This window comes from Neophocaena asiaeorientalis, unplaced genomic scaffold, assembly GCF_003031525.2.
Source record: "Neophocaena asiaeorientalis asiaeorientalis breed wild unplaced genomic scaffold, Neophocaena_asiaeorientalis_V1.1 scaffold326, whole genome shotgun sequence".
NCBI classification, from domain to species: domain Eukaryota; kingdom Metazoa; phylum Chordata; class Mammalia; order Artiodactyla; family Phocoenidae; genus Neophocaena; species Neophocaena asiaeorientalis.
In genome coordinates, this window is record NW_020173654.1 from 1,102,716 (window position 1) to 1,122,835 (window position 20,120).

At 35.3% G+C, this 20,120-nt stretch overlaps 1 protein-coding gene across 1 annotated transcript in view; it reads left to right on the forward strand.

Moving 5' to 3' along the window:
* The window catches only part of TUSC3 (tumor suppressor candidate 3), a 181,778-nt gene that overhangs the window by 83,289 nt on the left and 78,369 nt on the right, over positions 1-20,120 (forward strand). Inside the window, exon 5 of the mRNA XM_024747785.1 lies at positions 1,341-1,481. Coding sequence (XP_024603553.1) covers positions 1,341-1,481 — 141 coding nt within the window. The remainder of the gene's footprint in view (positions 1-1,340; positions 1,482-20,120) is intronic.

Below are 20,120 nucleotides of genomic sequence, written 5' to 3' on the forward strand. Positions count from 1 at the left end.
AGACAACGCAAGAATGGGAGAAGTGTTTGCAAATCATTTTTTTTATAAGGGACTTGTATCTAGTATATATGTAGGACTCTTAATAACCGATAAAAAGGCCACCCAATTAAAAAGTGGACAAAGGATGTGAATAGACACTTCTTCAAGGAAAGTATACAAGTGGCCAGTAAGTACAAAAAAGATGCTCAACATCATTAGTTATCAGCAAAATGCAAATCAAACCCACAGTGAGATACCACTTCACACCCACTAGGGTGGCTAGAATCAAGAAATTATGTCATAAGCATTGGCAAGTAAGTGGAGAAATACGAACCCACATACACCACTGGTGGGAATGCAAAATAGTGCAGCCACTTTGGTAAACAGTTTGACAATTCCTCAAACCATTAAACATAGAGTTTCTATGTGACCCAGAAATCCCACTCCTAGGTATATACCTGAGAGAAATGAAAACATACACCTATACAAGAACGGGTACAAGAGTGTTTATAGCAGCATTATTCGTAATAGCCACAAGGTGGAAACAACCCAAATACCCATCAACTGATTAAGTGATTAATGGATAAACAATGTGATATCCATACAATGGAATATTCAGCCATAAAAAGGAATGAAGCAGTGGCACATTTTCCAACAAGGATGAGCCTTGAAAAGATGATGCTAAGTGAAAGAAGCCAGTTACAAAAGACTACATATTATATGAAATTCCAGAATAGGGAAATGTATAGAGACAGACAGTAGATTTATTAGTGGTTGCTTAAGGTTGGAGGGTGAGAGGAATAAGGGAGTGAATGCTAAAGGGTATGGGATTTCCTTTTGAAGTGATTCAAATGTTCTGATACTGACTGTGGTGATGGTTGCACATACCTGTGAATATGCTAAAAAAAAAAAATTGGATCGTGCACTTTCAAAGGGTGGATTGTATGATATATGGATTATAGCTCAATAAAGCTATTAAAAAAAAACCTTTTAAAAAGTTCCAATTTGAAATAATACAAGTATTATACCCCCCATCTCACCTCTACTTTTTACCAGATGATTCCATGTTCCATGGGTGAACCAGAACAGCTCTGGGATGAATATAAGTAGGTTTTGCATATATTTAACTGTATTCACCTAAAAGCACCTTAAGAGCAAGTCGTGTTACATAGCCATGATGTTTTAAGGCATGTATTTTTTGACTCATAAAGAGCAAAAGGAATGTTATTTCCAGGTATGAAAAGTAAGGTGACACCTTTCTGAATTATTTGTGTTAAAAGACTGGAAGGACTAGAATATGGTTCAGCGAAAAAGATTAATATTTTTCTTTAACTTTGAAAACTTTCATTGTATTCTTGCAGATTCGTGTCTTCAGACCACCCAACTACTCTGGCACCATTGCTTTGGCCTTGTTAGTGTCACTTGTGGGTGGTTTGCTGTATTTAAGAAGGAACAACTTGGAGTTCATCTATAACAAGACTGGTTGGGCCATGGTATCTCTGGTATGTTAACACATTTACCCCATTTCTTTGTGTAATGGTATAAGTTGTATAATATTAACAAAATGAGCCAGATTATTACTATAATGGCAATCAAGTCTGGATGAGAGGAATTAACTTTTTAGGACTGAAGGTGATATAATTTAAGTTCAGTTAGTCTAGACTGTGCTATCTTCCTTCTTCATTTCACTTTTAAAATGTAATGTCTTTCCCTGTGTACTTGGCATATTACAAGTGCCAAATGAATGTATGTTGAATACATTTAGAAATATACTAAGAATTAGTAGTTTGGAGACTCTTACAAACTGAAGCAATTGGAAATGTACTCATTCAGTTGTTTTTATCCAGCAACTCTTTTCTTGTGTCTCTACTATGTTCCTGATGTTTATTAGGTACTGGAGGTATAAAGGTAAGACATAGACCCTACCTGTACGTAATTCATCGTGGGGATACAAGCTAATCAGAAGACAAATACAGTGTAATGTTACACATGCTGTGATGGAGGTAAGCACAAAATATCATAGGAAGGTCACCTAATCTTGAGTGACGAAGGTCATGACAGGCTTTCTAGAGTGTGTGACATCATTTATGTTTTAGAATGATCACTTTGGTAGCAGTGGGCAATCAATTGAAGGGTATGTCTGGGATCAGGAAACCTGGTTAGGATACTATTAGGAGAATCCAGGTGAACATGATCCTATTTCAGTTTGTACTAAAAGGATTTTTCTTCCCTTTATGATTGTGCTAAATTAAAAAAAAAATAATTAGCTAATAAAATGGAAATGTGAACAGTATATAAATAAAATATATTCAGTGATATATCTGACATTTAAGTTATACTAATTAAAAATATTGGTGTAAAATAATACAAATGGTAGCATAATATCTATATTATGCAAAGAGACTTAAATTCTTACTAGAAAATGGAGCTTTCCTAATTATAGTGGGTTAATATTTTTCTCTTTGCTTTTTATATTTTAAAGACATATGACTGTTTAAAGCAAAATATAACACTGCATTGATGGATTGGTGGGTTGGTTGTGTGTGCATGACAATAGCATGTTAAAGGATAAATTGAGCTATGTTGTTGAAAAGTTCCTATATTTTACCTGATGTTGTTCAATATCAACTTTAACTTGACTGGGATGAGTTTAAGATACATATTGTAATCCTCAGAGGAACAATTGAAAACATAATACAAAGAGATTAGCTGGAAAGGTAAGATAGTGATTAAAATGGAATACTAAAAATATATAATTAACACAAAGGAGGAATGAAAGGAGGAACAGAGGAGTAAAACACAAGAAACCCAGTACAATTTAAAAAATGACAGACCTAAATACCATCATATCAGTCATATATCAGTATACTTATGTACTTTAAATATAAACAGATTTAGTACCTCAAAGGACAGATATTGTCAGTTTGGACCAAAATGCATTAGCAGACTATGTGCTGTCACAGAATATGTAAAGGATTATTGCTACTCAGTTATAAGACAGAAATCACGGTTTTAAAAAATGACACTCTGTTTATAGGTAAGGTGGCATTATACATATGCCAACCTTTTCCTCCTGGTGATATAACTATAAAACCTGGAGAGAATGCAAGGCTCAAGTATTTGATGTTTTTAAAAAGTGTCAGCAGGTAGATCAGGTAAGAACATCAGCTTTCAAAATGACATCTAATTAGAAGATGTTGAGGGTTGATAATTTTTTGTTTACTATTTTGGTTTTTCTTGACTTAAACTCAGTTCAGCTTGAAAGTTGAAAGTGAGCCATGTGGAGCAAAGATATCTAGAAGATATCTGTGGTTCTGGCTCAAGTAGCAGTAAAGGGAATCTATAAAGCTCATCAACAAAATGAAAAGCTTTTGGTGTCATATTCAAAATATTGCTGTGAAGACTAATGTCAGGGAGCTTTTTCCCTATATTTCTTCTAGGAGTTTTACAGTTTCAGGTCTTATACTTAAATCTTGAATCCATTTTGAGTTGATTTTTGTGAGTGGTATAAGATAGGAAGTAGTTATTCACATTATTTTGTATGTGAATATTCATTTTTCCCAGCACTGTTTATTGAGGGGACTGTCCTTTCCCTTTCCATGATGTGTACATTCTTTGCTTTCTTGTCAAATATTTATTGATGGCATATACATTAGTTATTTGTGAGCTCTCAATTCTATTCCATTGGTTTATGTGATTTTTATGGTGGTACCGTACTGTTTTGATTACTGTAGCTATGTTATATAGTTTGATTTCAGGAAATGTGATGCTTCCCACTTTCTTTTTTTCTTAGGATTGCTTTGGCTATCTGGGATCATTTTGTGGTTCCATATGAATTTTTGTATTGTTTTTTTCTATTTCTGTGAAAAATGCCATTGGAATTTTGATAGTGAATCTATAGATGGCTTTGGGTAGTGTGGACATATTAACAATATTAATTCTTCCAATCTAGGTAGTTGGATATCTATAGTTGGACACAAGATACTTCCCATTTGTTTTCTTTAATTTCTTTCATGAATGTCATGTACAGATCTTTCACCTCCTTAATAAAATGCTTAGGAATAGAATTTAACTGTTTTTGATGCTGTTGTAAATGATTTTTAAATTTCTTTTTTGGATAATTTATTATTAGTGCAGAAATGCAACTGAATTCTGTATGCTGATTTTGTTTTGTTATTTGGCTGTGTTGGGTCTTCATTGCTGCGTGTGGGCTTTCTTCGCTAATCCTTGTTGCGGTGCACAGGCTTCTCATTGCAGTGGCTTCTCTGTTGTGGAGCATGGGCTCTAGGCGTGTGGGCTTTGGTAGTCGTGGCACACGGGCCCAGCAGTGGCACAGGGGCTTAGTTGCTCCACAGCATGTGGGATCTCCCTGGACCAGGGCTCAAACCTGTGTCCCCTGCATTGGCAGGCAGATTCTTAACCACTGCACCACCAGGGAAGTCCTTGTATGTTGATTTTGAATCCTGCAACTTTAGTGAAGAAATCAGTGATTAGTTCAAACCCTTTTTTGGTGCAGTCTTTAGGAAGATCGTATCATCTGCAAACACAGTTTCACTTCTTTTCTGATTTGAATATCCACTATTTCTTTTTCTTGCCTAATTGCTCTAGATAGTACTTTAGTACTATGTTGAATAAGATTGATGATAGGACACCCTTTCTTGTTCCTGATCTTAGAGGGAAAGCTTCCAGCCTGTCACAGTTGAACATGATATTAGTTGGGAGCTTATTGTATCTGGCTTTTATCATGTTGTTGTACATTCTTTCTATACCCAATTTATTGAGTTTTTATCATGAAAGGATGTGGAATTTTGTCAAATGGTTTTTCTATATCAACATCAACGATCATGTGAGTTTTATTCATTTTGTTAATTGATATATCTCATTGATTGATTTGCAGATGTTGAATCATCTTTACATCCCAGGGATAAATCCTAATTTTTAATGGTGTATGATTCTTTTAATGTGCTGTTGAATTTGGTTTACTGTATTTTGTTGAGAATTTTTCATGTATATTCAGCAGGGATATTGATCTGTAGCTTTATCTTTTCGTATCGGTGTAATACTGGCCTCATACAATGAGTTGGGGAGTGTTCCCTCTTTAATTTTTTGGAAGAGTTTGAAAAGGATTGGTATTAATTCTTCTTTAAATATGTGGTAGTATTTTCCAGGGAAACCATCTGGTCTTGGGCTTTTCTTTGTTAGGAGGTCATTAATTATTGATTCAATCTCCTTATTTGTTATAGGTCTGTTCAAATTTTCTATTTCTTCATGATTCAGTCTTGATAGGTTTGTGTTTCAAGGGTTTATCTGTTCTAGGTTATCCAATTTGTTGGCATACAGTTGTTCATAGTAGTCTCTTATAATCCTTTGTATTTCTGTAGTTTGAGTTTAATGTCTCCTCTTTCATTTTTTATTTTATTCATTTACCTTGTCACTTGCAATCATTTTTTCCTTCATGTCTATTTTGTTTGATGAGTGCATAGCTACTCTGTTTTTTCTTTTGGTTTCCACTTGTGTGAAATATCTTTTTCCATCCCCTTTTTTGAAAGTATTTGTCTCCTTGAAGCTGAAGTGAGATTCTTGAGGGCAGCATATAGTTATGTCTTTCTTTTTTATCCATTTGTTCACTCTGTGCCTTTTGTTTGGATAAATTCATTTATATTTAAAGTAACTTTTGATAGATAAGGATTTACTAATGTTATTAACTGTTTTCTAGTACCATATTACAGTTTTAGAGTATTCTGAATTTGACTATATACTTGCCTTTACCAGTGTGTTTAGCATGAAGAATGTTTTTCAGTATTTCTTGTAAGGCAAATCGATTGGTGATGAACTTCTTACCTTTTGTTTGTCTGGGAAAGTTTTTATCTGTCCTTCATCCCTGAAGGACAACTTTGCCAGGTAAAGTTCTCTTGGTTGGCATTTTTTTTTTCTTGTAGCATTTTTAATGCTTCTTTTCACTGTCTCCGGGCTTGCAAGGTTTCTGCTGAGAAATACACTGATAGTCTTAAGGGGGTGTATCTTGGAGAAGATGATTTAGGGTTGAAATTTGGTGGTACTATGCTGGGAGAACAGTATTTTGCAAAGTGGAGAAAATAAATTAGGGCAGGATTGTTCACGTGATTGTGTTTAGCAAATCTGCTTAGAGAGAGTAGTTTTGAAAATAAGTCTACTTTTTAGTAACTTTACTGCTGTTAAAAACTATCTTTTTTTTCCCCTCAATTTTAATTACACCAGGAAGGGACATTCCCTAGGGATAACCTCTAATAAGCAAAGCAATCCTTTGACTTTTTCCTATGTTTATAAAGACCTTTATGTAAATTATCCATATGTATACGTATTTTTAAAAATATATTGTTCAGTGACAGTTGTATTTGATTCCTAATTGTGAAAATTCAGATTTAATTCTGTTTTGGGGGTTCTTTTCATCAGGCATTATTTCTTAAACTTTCTGCCCCTTTCTTCTTTTCTCCTGGGACTCCAGTAATGCACAGATATTTCCTTTTAGAGATATCCCATAGTTTAGGTAGGTTTTTGTCACTCTTTTCTATTCTTTTCTCTGTTCCCCCTGACTGGATAATTTCAAGTGATCTTTACAGATTCTTTCTTCCACTTGATCCAATCTGATGTTGATATTCTCTATGGCATTTTTTCATTTTATTTGTCATATTCTTCAGCTCCCAAATTTCTATTTGGTTCTTTTAAATAGAAATCAAATTTCTATTTGATTCCTATCTCTCTGTTAAACTTCTCATTTTGTTCATGTATTATTTTTCTGATTTTATGGAATTATCTTTGTGTGTTTTCTTGTAGCTCATTGACAAAATAACTATTTTGAATTCTTTATTAGTTGGTCACTGGAAAATTGTACTCCTTTGATGGTGTCATGTTCCTTGAAATTGAAGTCTTGCATTGCTTTCTTCATATTTGAAGAAGTGTACCTCTTCCAAAATTAGGTGGCTTTGGGAGAGAAATTCCTTTCTTCAGTCATGTTAGGGACTTTGAGGCTTTCTCGGATCTTTTCTGTGGATAAGCCTGTTCCGTCTTGTGGGCATACTCAAGATTGTATCGTTTCTCTCAATCTTGTAAAGCTAGGTTGGGTGCTGATAGCCTCCCATTTGCTCACTTTCCCTAGGGTGTTGCTGAATGCTCTAGTTTGTCCTGCAGAGTTGACTGGCTTTCTGCACGTGCCAGTAGCTGTCACAAAGGCTTACTTTCACCACCTTCAGGGTATGCCATGGTATATGGCAAATGCTGCTTATGAACATAGAAGCAAAAAGTTTTTTGAAAATGTGTTACCAACCAAATTTAGCTAATTCATGATGAATTAAGAAAGTGAACTTTCTTAATTAGGTTAAGGGTATCTTAAAATCTCTAGCAAATATTTTAGTAGTGATAACTTAAAATGATGCCTACAATCACCTGCTTTTCATCATTTTACTAGTGGTCTTAGTCAAAGCCTAAGAACAGAAAAAGAAATACAGGGAACAAAAAAGTGTAAAAAAAGAGATTTACCTAAGATATGATTTGCCTATGGTATGATTGTCCATATGGAAATTTCATCACAATTTATGGAGAACCAATAATGAAATTAATACTAGAGTTGAACAGTTTTCTGAATTCAAAGTCAGTCCCCCAAAATCATTAGTAAACAATTTCAATAGATAATTGAAAATATAGTCTCTTTCCCAATAGGAAGAAGAAAAGTAATGGTACTTAAAAATAAAAGTAACAAAAGAGGAAACTTTAATATATATGCATACAAATGTATATGCTAAGTGTCAGTTGTTCCTTTTGCCTTCTTGCAATAGCCCTTCATCCTTCCATTTTTCTTTTCAACCAAGAATTAGTGGTGTTTATGACTGAGTTGGATGTGATAGGATAGACTAATAAGCAGCCCAAGCAAATCACCTTAAAGCACCATCATCTGCAATAATAGCTAGAGTCTAGAAATTCACAGAGAACCTCTATGGCTTTGTGGTAGATAGAGAAGTACAAATTTGAAGTTTGGATTTTTTAGAGTAAGGAAGATAAGAGTTTTCAAGGAAAGTGTCTTAATATTTTCTCACTTTTTGATAATTGAGTTAAAAGAGATTAATTAGTTTATACTCTGTTTAGTATAACTGGATACTATGGATGATCTCAGTCACCATAGTCATTAAGTTTCAAAGCGTTTTGGGTTTTGCTCAGGTTGCTTCATTCAGTAAAACTACCCAGTTTCTTGGTAAAAATACAGCACTTCTTTCAAAGTGTTGTTGGAAAGTTAAAACTCCTTTAGTATTTCAACATCAATATACCAAATTTTGTCACTGTTTCAGTCTACTAAAAAACTGTCTACTTAAGATGTAATCCTGTGGCTGAAGTGGACTCAGATGACATTAGCATGCCTTTATTATTCTCTCTCCTTGAGAAGAGCCCCAGAATTAGTAATAACAGGCATTACCGTTTACTGCATCGCTTCCTTCTTTTGGGGTATGTTTTATATGCTTATTCCCTATTATAACTATGAAAAGGAATTTGTATTATCCTCAAACAAGGAAACTAAGATTCAGTAAACTCAATTTGCAGAAGCTCACACTGCTAGAAAATGGTTAACTGGGATTTGATTCTGTGTGTGTGTCTGGCTTCAAGTTCTGTATTCTTTTCATAGTGCTGGGTTCTCTAAATCTGGGCACGTGTCTCGTACGCCGGATGTTTAACCCAGGGCATGCAGTGAGCCATTAGGACTGTAGATAAATGCCTAATCAATTTTCTTGCACCTCTGCTACATCATGAGATTTGTTTTTCTTCTTTGAATCCTTGAAAGCTAATGTGCTTGGCATAACAGAAGATATTCTAACATTCACAAACACATACTTGAGAAGGAAACCTGGGCAGGTATATCTGCTCCCCAGTGGCAGCCTTTCAGAAGTCAGTAACAGGATGCAGAGAACAGACATGTTTTCAAACAATACATTTGAAAACTACTCTGAATATAAAATGTTCATTTGTGGGTTTTTTTTCTTATCTGCTGATGGCTTATGAAACTATTCGAGTCACTTAAACAATGAGGTCAGATAAATAATTTGAATCTCCTTTACCATTTTCTGTCTGATAGTCACCATTACCACCCCAAACTTGATTTTTGTTTATAAAGAAAAACTATTTTTAAGTGAAAAACTGGATTTTTTAAGTGAAAAACTGGATTTGTTCAATTCCAGTCTTTTTTTAAATCCTATTCTTGGGATAGCCTTACAAAGTTAAGAGGCTATCCAAAATGCTGAACCATTTATTCAGATTCCTAAACATCTATTAAAAGCAACCAATATCCCATTTTCCTTTGGAAATGAGAATATATTTTAAAATAATTTTTGGCAAAGTCTTGTCATCTGATTTGTAGAAACTCTGATGAAAGCCCCTAAAATAAAAATGGTAATGAACTATACAACAGCAGACCACTTCTGTAATGAAAACAATTATATGCAAAAGGAACATAATGAGAAAAACAATTCGGTAGAGAATTTCTAGCCACATGCTCACTTCTTAGTAAAGAACAAGTCTACCTCCAATTAGCAGTTGTGTCTTACCACTGAACCTGTGCAGAAGTACTTCTGGGATTACTTAGACTGTATTCTGTGGCTGGTAATTTTTTTCTTTTTCATTATCATATTCATATTATTGTTTATGAATCACAGGATTAAGAATGAAGTGTATACTGGGAGAGAAGGCTATTTATAGTGCTTTAGGTGTAGGATAGAGACAAAGCTTGCAATGGCACAGGGGAGGTAACATATGGAAATGTTGAAACATACATAGATATTGGAGCTTCCTGTTTTGAGTTTAAAAAAAAAAATAGGTAAAGGAGTATTCGTAAGTACTTCCTGGTCTCATGCTTCCTAAGGGGAAAAGTGCTTGTCAACTACTATTTAATAGGTACTGATGATTGCTTATGGAGCTGAATATACATTGGTTCTGTTTTGGTTTAACTTGGCTTTCCAAACTTCCTCCACCCCCTAAAGATGGAGGATGGTGGACAATAAGCATACACAGTACGTGCTTCATGGTGAGTTTAAAGCAGAATGGTTGAGTAAAGTATTGAACTACACCAGTACATAACTTCAGGGAGTGTAGGATAGATATATAGTTTATGGTCTTCAGGAAGAAATGTTGACTAGGAATATCAAAATGAGTTAAAATGTTATGTTTTGTAGCCCTTAAATGCAGAGCTTCATGGAAGGCTAATGCTCTCTTCAGAGATGGCTGTCATTTCAAACCGGAAATATGAGTGTGAGGAGTAGTTACATTCGTTAAAAACACAAAGAAAAACATCCTAAGAATCTGCGAGTAAAACCATGAAAGATAAAACATCATTTAAAAGGCCTAATAACCCAAACCTTATTATTACAGTAAATCTCAGTAGGATAGAAGCTGTTTTCTGCCTTTTAACACTGATGCTCTGCATTATAGGATGATTCACATACCTTAATGTTTCTTCTGTCTCAAAGAAATTATATCAGTTTAATTAGGTTAGTTTTATGAAAAACTAATATATATTATTACACAATTTTCACAATTCCTGAAAGGTTCTTTGGTGTCTATACATTATGGTGTATCAGTAGAAATGTATTGTTTTGTGAGTGCTCTGAAGTCAGGGCAGCTCTGACTTCAAATAGAGTGGAATAAGCTCCTTTTTCTTTCAAGTTTTTCTTGAATAAAATTATGTACTTTGTAATATCATAAAGGTACGATCTCTGTGGCATATTATTTTGTTCTCTTTCCAAGTGAAAAGCAAATAATTGCTGATAATATTTGTTTGAATAAAAAGTTTTTCCCATCAGGCAATTGAATCATTTGCCCATTTGAAGATAGGTATGTCCGTTATTTCTGTGTATTATAGTTTGGGTCAGGAGTATGGCAACAATATAATGAATTAATATCTTCTTAGGGTGTATTTTTCTTAATTTTTCCTTCAGGAGGATAGATAATGTTCTCACTAAACTTGAAGAACATTTTAAAATTACTCATAGATAGATGGACCTGCCTTTTTTTTTTTGCATTTGAATGTGGTGGTCTGAGTTTTTTGCTTATTATAAAGTCACCAGTAAGCCTCAATGTGAAGATCCAGTACATGGAGTGACCACCTAGCTTCTATACTCCATTTATCATAAGATTTCTCAATAGAGGGAACATAATAAAGGCCCTACATGACAAGCCCACAGCTGACATGGTACTCAGTGGTGAAAAGCTGAATGCTTTTCCTCTAAGATCAGGAAGAAAGCAAGGATGTCCACTCTCACCACTTTTATTTGACATATTCAAAGTCCTAGCCAGAGCAATTAAGCAAGAAAAAGAAATAAAGGACATCCAAATCAGAAAGGAAGAAGTAAAACCATCACTATTTTCAGATAACATAATACTGTATATAGAAAACCCTGAAGACTCCACCAAAAAACTACTACAATTAGTAAATGAATTCAATAAAGTTGCAGGCTAAAAAAAATCAATATATAGAACTATGTGGCATTTCCATATACTAATACCAAACTATCAGAAAGAGAAATTAAAAAATCAATTCCATTTACAATTCATCAAAAAGAATAAAATACCTAGGAATAAGTTTAACCAAGCAGTTGAGAGAACTGTACACCAAAACCTATTAAGATATTGATGAAAGAAATTGAAGATGATACAAATAAATGGAAAGTTATATCATGCCCATGGATTGGCAGAACTAGTATTGTTAACATTAACTACCAAATATTATACTACCCAAAGCAATGTACAAATTCAGTGCCATCCCTATCAAAATTCACAGAAATAGAAGAAATCCTAAAGTTTGTATGGTTCCATAAAAGACCCTGAATAGCAAAATCAATCTTAAAAACAAAGTTGGAGGCATCACGCTCCCTGATTTCAAACTTTACTACAAAGCTGTAGTAATCAAAATATAATGGCATTGGAATAAAAATGGACATACAGATCAATGGAACAGAATAGAGAGCCCTGAAATAAACACACATATGTGGTCAATTAATTCATGACAAAGTAGCCAAGAATATACATTGGGGAAGGACAGTCTCTTCAATAAATGGTATTGGGAAAACTGGACAGCCACATGCAAAGGAATAAAACTTGACCCCTACCCTTACCCTGTACACAGAAATTAACTCAAAATGGATAAAAGAGTTGAATGTAAGACCTGAAACGATAAAACTCCCAGGAGAAAACCTAGGTGGTAAGCTCTTTGATGTTGTTCTTGGTGATAAGTTTTTGTATTTGACATCAAAAACCAAGGCAAAACAAGCAAAAATAAACAAGTGGGACTACATCAAACTAAAAAGCTTCTGCCTAGCAAAGGTCGACAAAATGAAAAGGCAACCTGAATGGAAGAAACTATTTGCAAATCATGTATTTGATAAGGGGTTGATATCCAGGATATATAAAGAACTCATACAACTCAGTAGTAAAAACAACAAACAAGTCAATTAAAAAATAGGCAGAGGATCTGAATAGACATTTTTCTAAAGAGAAACAGATGGTGCAGGTACATGTGAAAAGATGCTCAGTATTATTGATCATCAGAGAAATGCAAATAAAAACCACCATGAAATGTCACTTCACACCTATAAGAATAGCTATTATTAAAATGTCAAGAAATAACAAGTGTTGGAGAAGATGTGGAGAAAAGGGAACCCTCATGTACTACTGGTGAGAATGTAAATTGGTACAGCCACTATGGAATAGCAATATGGAGGTTCCTTAAAAAATTAAAGTAGAACTACTATATGATCTAGCAATTCTTCTAGATATTTATCAGAAGAAAACAAAAAAACTAATATATATGTACCTCCATGTTCATTGCAGCATTATTTACAATAGCCAAGATATGGAAACAGTCTAAGTGTCCATCAGTGAATGGATAAAGACATTGTGGTAAATACAATGAATATTATTCAACCATTAAAAAATTAAATCTTGCCATTTGTGACAACATAAGTGGACCTTGAAGGCATTATTATATTGGGTTGGCCAGAAAGTTCGTTCGGTTAGTGAATACGTCGTTCAGTAAAGTTCTTGGTGAAACTGAAGAATGTGTGCTTAAAACCAAACGAATTTTTTGGCCAACCCAATACCAAGTGAAGAAAGGCTTACATGTGGAATCTAAGACAAAAACAAAAAGAGCAACCCCCCCCCAAAAAAAAACCCCCAACAAAACCAAAGAGGGGGGGTGCGTCGTGCAAGTAGGTGAAATGGGCACAGGGTTTCAAAAGGTACAAACTTCAGTTATAAAGTAAATGACTTTTGGGGATGTAATGTACAACATGGCAACTATAGTCAGTACTGTACTGCATATTTCAAAGTTGTTAAGAGAATAGATCTTCAATGTTCTCATCACAAGAAAGATAGTCTATAAATATGTATGATGACACATGTTAAACTAGACTTACTATGGTCATCATTTCCCCATATATACAGATATCAAACCATTGTCATCATTTCCCCATATATACAGATATCAAACCATTATGTTGTACACCTGAAACGAATATAATGTTGTATGTCAGTTACAGCTCAGATAAAATAAAAGGTGAATCGTGAATCTCAGTGTGTTGTGCATCTCAGTGTGAGATGTAAACATTAACACTTTTAGAAGAAAACATAGGTATTTATCTTTATGATTGCTGGATTGGCAAAGATTTCTTGAAACAGACCATAATGGAAGAAGTAACTGGTAAACTGAACTTCAGTGAATTAAGAACTTCTGTTTGCCAAAAGATATCATTAAGAAAATGAAAAGGAAGGCAAGTCACAAGCTTGGTAAAGATTATTTGCTATGTGTATACTTACTTATTTTATATATATAAAGAACTTTTAGAAAACAATAAGCAAAAGTCAGATAATCAAATTTTAAAGAGGAGTAAAGACTTGCTGGGTACTTTACCAAAACGTTCAAATTTCAGTAAACATATGAAAACATATTCAACTTTGTCAATCATCTGGATATTCTGAAATAAAACTGCAGTATAGGGCTTCCCTGGTGGCACAGTGGTTAAGAATCCGCCTGCCTATTTCAGGGGACACGGATTCAAGCCCTGGTCTGGGAAGATCCCACATGCCACAGAGCAACTAAGCCCGTGCGCCACAACTACTAAGCTTGTGCTCTAGAGCCTGCAAGCTGCAACTACTGAAGCCCACATGCCTAGAGAGCTCGTGCTCTGCAACAAGAGGCCACTGCAGTGAGAAGCCACACACCACAACGAGGAGCCCCTGCTCGCTACAACTAGAGAAAGCCCATGCACAGCAACGAAGATCCAATGCAGCCAACAAAAACAAACAAACAAACAAAAACTATAGTATGGCCTGCCACACCTCTACCAGGATAGCCAAGATGAACATACACACACACACATGCAGAGATAATGCCAGTTGTTGGTATGGATGTGAATGGACCAGAACTCTGAAACACTGCTAGTTGGAGTGTAAATTTGGTTGAAACTTCTGAGACATGTTTGGTTAGTCCACAAAAGCCTGGTATACACATACTCTGTGATGCAGCATTTTCAAAAAAATATCCTTACCCCTTTGGAGGGTTATGCAGGTAATGATTAGGAAGAGGCATCAGTGGACACCTGTTTTTCTAACAGTATTCCACTTCCTGATCTCAGTGTTGGTTACAAGGGCATGCTCATGTAAAATTCATTGAACTGTATGTACCCTTATGAATCATGTCCTTTTCTGCATGAATATTTTAGTAAATAGATAAATAAAATTCTAGTTAAGTTAATTACAAAAATTTAAATTTCCAAACTAATGAAAGCAGTGAAGTACTGGACATTTCAGTTGTTAAAATCAAAACAGGAAATATCAATTATACTTACTTAGAAAAAGAGTTTCTATAAATCTGGGCCGTTTTGCCTCTTAGAAGTTTATGTTTGTTTAGTATGTTGTGAGAAGTGCCACAGCTCTGTGTGTAATTATAAATAAATACTGTAAATACATCTGTCACTACTTGAAATGACTCATGTTTAAACACCATGTTTAAGCTGGCTTTTCTTTTATTGAACCATTTCTTGGAATTTTGAATAAATCATGTATTAAGATGAATTTTTTAAAACTTCTGTAACAAACCATAGATAGTGTAGCTATTGCTATTTAATTTTTACATCTCATTTTAAAATTTGAGCATTTTCTCTTACGTGTAAGTAAAATTTATAATATTGGAATATATATATTTCCTATTAATGCATTAAATCACCAGACCTCATGTGGATCTAATAACTACCATAGTTTTCAAGTAGTCTGAATATAAACAATATTTTGAGATAGTTACTGTTATAATATGAAAATGTTATAGTATGAAGATATTTGCATTTCCCTCACTAACGAAAATCACAGGTGCTGCTAAAACTATTGTGGTCTGTCAACTACATTCATAGTTGAAGGAAATGGTATATTAGAAGATAGTGAAAATGAAGATTTGCTTTTATCCCATTTAAGTACCCAGATCTCCTTCCGCCACTGCATTCTATGCACAGCCCCTTGGAGTCTGTGTACTGCTGTATTACTTGAACCTTTTCTGCTCTTATCTAAGAGTAACACCCCCACTGTGTACTAGATCTTATCGCATCTCATGTATTCAATGACAGTTTTCCAACAATTCTCCCCTCTTTCTTTGTCATCCTAATTTTTTCTTTTATTACTGAATCATTCTCGTTAGCAGTGCAAACATCTCCTTATTCATCCTAAAGGGACATGACACCATTTTCCCTTCCAGATATTGTTCTATTTACCTGATCCCTCTTAGAGCAAAACTCCTTGAAACAGTTGTCTACATTGTTTCCTTATTTTTTCATAAGGCTTTTGCCTCACTGTTCCATTGAAAATGCTCTAATCAAGGGCACAAATATTTTCCAGGGAGATAAATTCAATTTTTAGTTCTGGGCCTTCATATTACTGCTCTCTCTGTATCTACAGAACTGATGTCTTCATCCAGAATCACTTGTCTTCCAGGAGGCCACACTCATGATTTTCCTTACTTCTTTGACTGCTACTTCTTAATCATCTTTGCTCATTCATTTTTTATCTTCTGCACTTATTTTGGTGTTAACAGGGGGTTCAGATCTTGGTCATCTCTATTTATATTTACTTAATTGGTGTCCAGCTTTAAAGGTTAAATACTGTCTAACTATTATTGAGTCCTAAATTTTATCTTGGGGCCAGATCTTCCCTGTAAACTCCAGACTGATAAATCCAACTAGCTCATGCTGCACCTCTACCTGGAAGTCTACTGGGTGTCTCCAAATGAACAGATACAGGACAGACTCCCCATCTCAGGCCCCAGACCTAATTCTCCCATAGCATTTGACTTCTCATGTTCAAGTCAAAAACCTCATAGTCTTCCTTTACCACTTCTTCCCTGCCATACCCCACAACTAATCTTTCAGAAAATCCTGTTGACTCTTCCTTCCAAATATGTCCAGATTCCAAGGATTTCTCACCATACCTACCACGCTTGTATGAGCTCTAATTATTTCTTAATCCACTTACTGCAGTAGCCTTTTAACTATATCCTAGCTTCCATCTTTACCCACCACACGGTTAATTTTCAAAATTCCAACCCAGGAGGCTCTGGGATCTGGCCCTGTACTACTTCACCAACCTTATCCATTTATCCATTTCTCCTCATCAACTGTCCTTCAGTCGTCTTGGCTTCTTTACTCTTTCTAAAAGATGCCAGACATTGTCCTTCAGTAGAGCCTGGTTCACTGGCTCTTCCCTCTTTCCCCAAGTATTTACATGGCTTTTAGACATCATCAGATCTCTGCTGAAAATGCCACTGCCTTGGAGAGGCCCCTCCCAACCACTCATTAGTATTGCAACCCCTTCTCTCATGAATTCTTTCCACCTTCACTGCTTTACTTTTCCTCAGTTCATTTATCATTGTCTCTCATATGATTTAACTTTTTACTGTCTGTTTTCTCCCTATAGAGTGTAAGCTCCAAGAGGGGAGTTTCCCCGCTTATATTTTTGTTCATTGTTTTATTCTTGGCTTCTGAAACAGTTCTTGAATATATAGTGGGTTCTCAGTATATAAATGTTGAATGAATGAATGAGAAATACCTACTTATTTTTTATGATTCAGAGCACATGTCACTTATTTAGGATTTTCACTGAAGGGCAGGGACTGTCTTTATCTTATTCATTGCTGTATTCCTAGTATCTAGTAAATACTTGGTATGCTCAGTTAATAATTGTCAAATGAGTAAATTAAACTGGAATGGCTTCAGAGAGAACCATACATAGACCCCAAGTGTAGAGAGGTTGGTTAGGTAGGAGTCCTAGGCAGGTACGGCATTAACAAGATGTAAACGTAGGCACTGCTTCCTGGATGGAGGGGGTGGAGCAAAAAGAGTGACCTGAATGAAGCATAGAGAGCCAGTTAAGGAGTGTGGGGCACGGTGCTGTTTAGGAATGTGGGACCAGGTTGTGGAGGGCATTGGGATAATAATAACTTACTAAACCTCCATAGCTTAAAAAGGTTGATGCTAATATACTCCTAATGTTATAGGCCCAGAATGATGAACTTCTCCAAGTGCTCAAGACAGATCTGAAACTCAAGTGTTCTAATTTAAGAGCCTCCGTCCTTAACTACTATGATATACTGCTGGGCAAAGTACGTTAAACATACCAGTGGTGGATCTTAAGAGTGTTGCAGGTCATTCGATAGATACTACTGTCTTTCAACTTCTTTTTAACTGTTATAGTTTTTAAGTATTTCAGTGTCTCAAATGAATAGTCAAGAAAAAATAAGTCTTCAGGTTGTTTTGTATTTGATCATTCCCCAGCGTTTGACCATTTTTGACCACCACATTCTTCTTTTTCAAAATTCTATCCTTGGCCTCTGTTACACTATATCCCCTACCTTCATTTTCTTCCTACTTCTGTGTCCCAGGTTCCTTTGCAGGCTCCTGTCTATGAGTTTATGAACTTACAAGTATTCATCAGTGTTCTTAGCCCTCTAGGCCTTCTGTTTTTCTCACCCTATTTACTCTTCTTGAGCAATTTTATCCATTCCCGTGACTTCAGTGAACAACTATGTGCTGACAATTCCCAGATCTGTCGTTTTTCTTCCCTACACCTCTGTCATTAGATATATATGTAAATGTCTCTTAGACATCTCACTCTCCAAAGATGTTTTGAAATGGATGTTTTGAAAGTACATTAGAGTTAACCCATTTAAAAATGAACTCCCCAAGGCAATCTACAGATTTGATGCAATCCCTATCCAATTACCAAAGGCATTTTTCACAGAACTAGATAAAAAAAAAAAAATCTTAAAATTTGTATGGAGACACAAAAGACCCTGATAGCCAAAGCAATCTTGAGAAAGAAAAACGGAGCTGGAGGAATCAGGCTTCCTGACTTCAGACTATACTACAAAGCTACAGTCATCAAAACAGTATGGTACTGGCACAAAACAGAAATATAGATCAGTGGAACAGGATAGAAAGCCCAGAAATAAACCCATGTACCTATGGCCAGTTAATCTACAACAAGGAGGCAAGACTATACAATGAGAAAAGACAGTCTCTTCAATAAATGGTGCTGGGAAAACCAGACAGCTACATGTAAAAAAATGAAACTAGAACATTCTTTAACACCATACACAAAAAAAATCTCAAAATGGATTAAAGACCTAAATGTAAGACTGGATACTATAAGAGGAAAACATAGGCAGAACACTCTTCAGCATCAATTGCAGCAATATCTTTTTGGATCCACCTCCTAGAGTAATGGAAATAAAAACAAAAATAAAAAATGGGAGCTAATTAAACTCAAAAGCTTTTGCATAGCAAAGAAACCACAAAACGAAAAGACAACCCACAGAATGGGAGAAAATATTCACAAACGATGCAACCAAAAAGGGATTAGTCTCCAAAATTTACAAACAGCTCACGTGACTCAATATCCAAAAAGCAAACAACCCAATCAAAAAATGGGCAGAAGACCTAAATAGACATTTCTCCAAAGAAGACATACAGATGGCCAAGAGGCACATGAAAAACTGCTCAACATCACTAATCATTAGAGAAATGCAAATCAAAACTACAGTGAGATATCACCTCACACCAGTAAGAATGGCCATCATCAAGAAGTCTACAAACAATAAATGCTGGAGAGGGTGTGGAGAAAAGGGAACCCTCTTGCACTGCTGGTGGGAATGTAAATTGGTACAGCGACTATGGAGAACAGTAGGGAGGTTCCTTAAAAAACTAAAAATAGAGCTACCATGTGATCCAGTAATCCCACTGCTGGACATATATCTAGAGAAAAACATGGTTCAAAAGGATACATGCACCCAATGTTCATTGCATCACTGTTTACAATAGCCAAGATGTGGAAGCAACTTAAATGTCCATCAACATAGGAATGGATAAAGAAGATGTGGTACATATATACAATGGAATATTACTCAGCCATTAAAAAGAATGAAATAATGCCATTTGCAACATGGGTGGACCTGGAGATTATCATACTAAGTAAGTCAGACAGATAAAGACAAATATCGTATGATATTGCTTATGTGCAGAATCTTAAAAAATATGACACAAATGAACTTATTTTCAAAACAGAAACCGACTCGCAGACTTCAAAAAAAACTTACGGTTACCGGGGGGAAGAGTGGGGGGGATAGATTGGGAATTTGGGATTGACATGTACACACTGCTATTTTTAAAACAGATAACAAACAAGGACCTACTGTAAAAAAAATAATAAAACAGAGGGAGCTCCAAATCTTTGTTACCTTCTTCCCTTTCACCCTTAACATGCTTCTGCCTTATTCTGTATCTCATTGGTTGTCACCACTAACTACACACTGTTGCTCAAATCAGAAACCCAGAGGTTAATTTTGACTATTTTCTATCAGATCAATCATTCACCAAAGTCTGTTGATTCCATCTCTTAAATATTTCTCCTGTTTGTCCAGATCTCTCAATTCTGTCACTACCATGGAATTGGCCACTATAGTCTCTCAAGCGTTTTTATGCATCAGCCTCCAAACTGATTTCTCTGCCTCAAGTTATACTTTTCTCCAGTCTATTCTCCATACTGTGACTAGTACCATCCTTCTAAAATACAGACTTGATCATGCATTATTT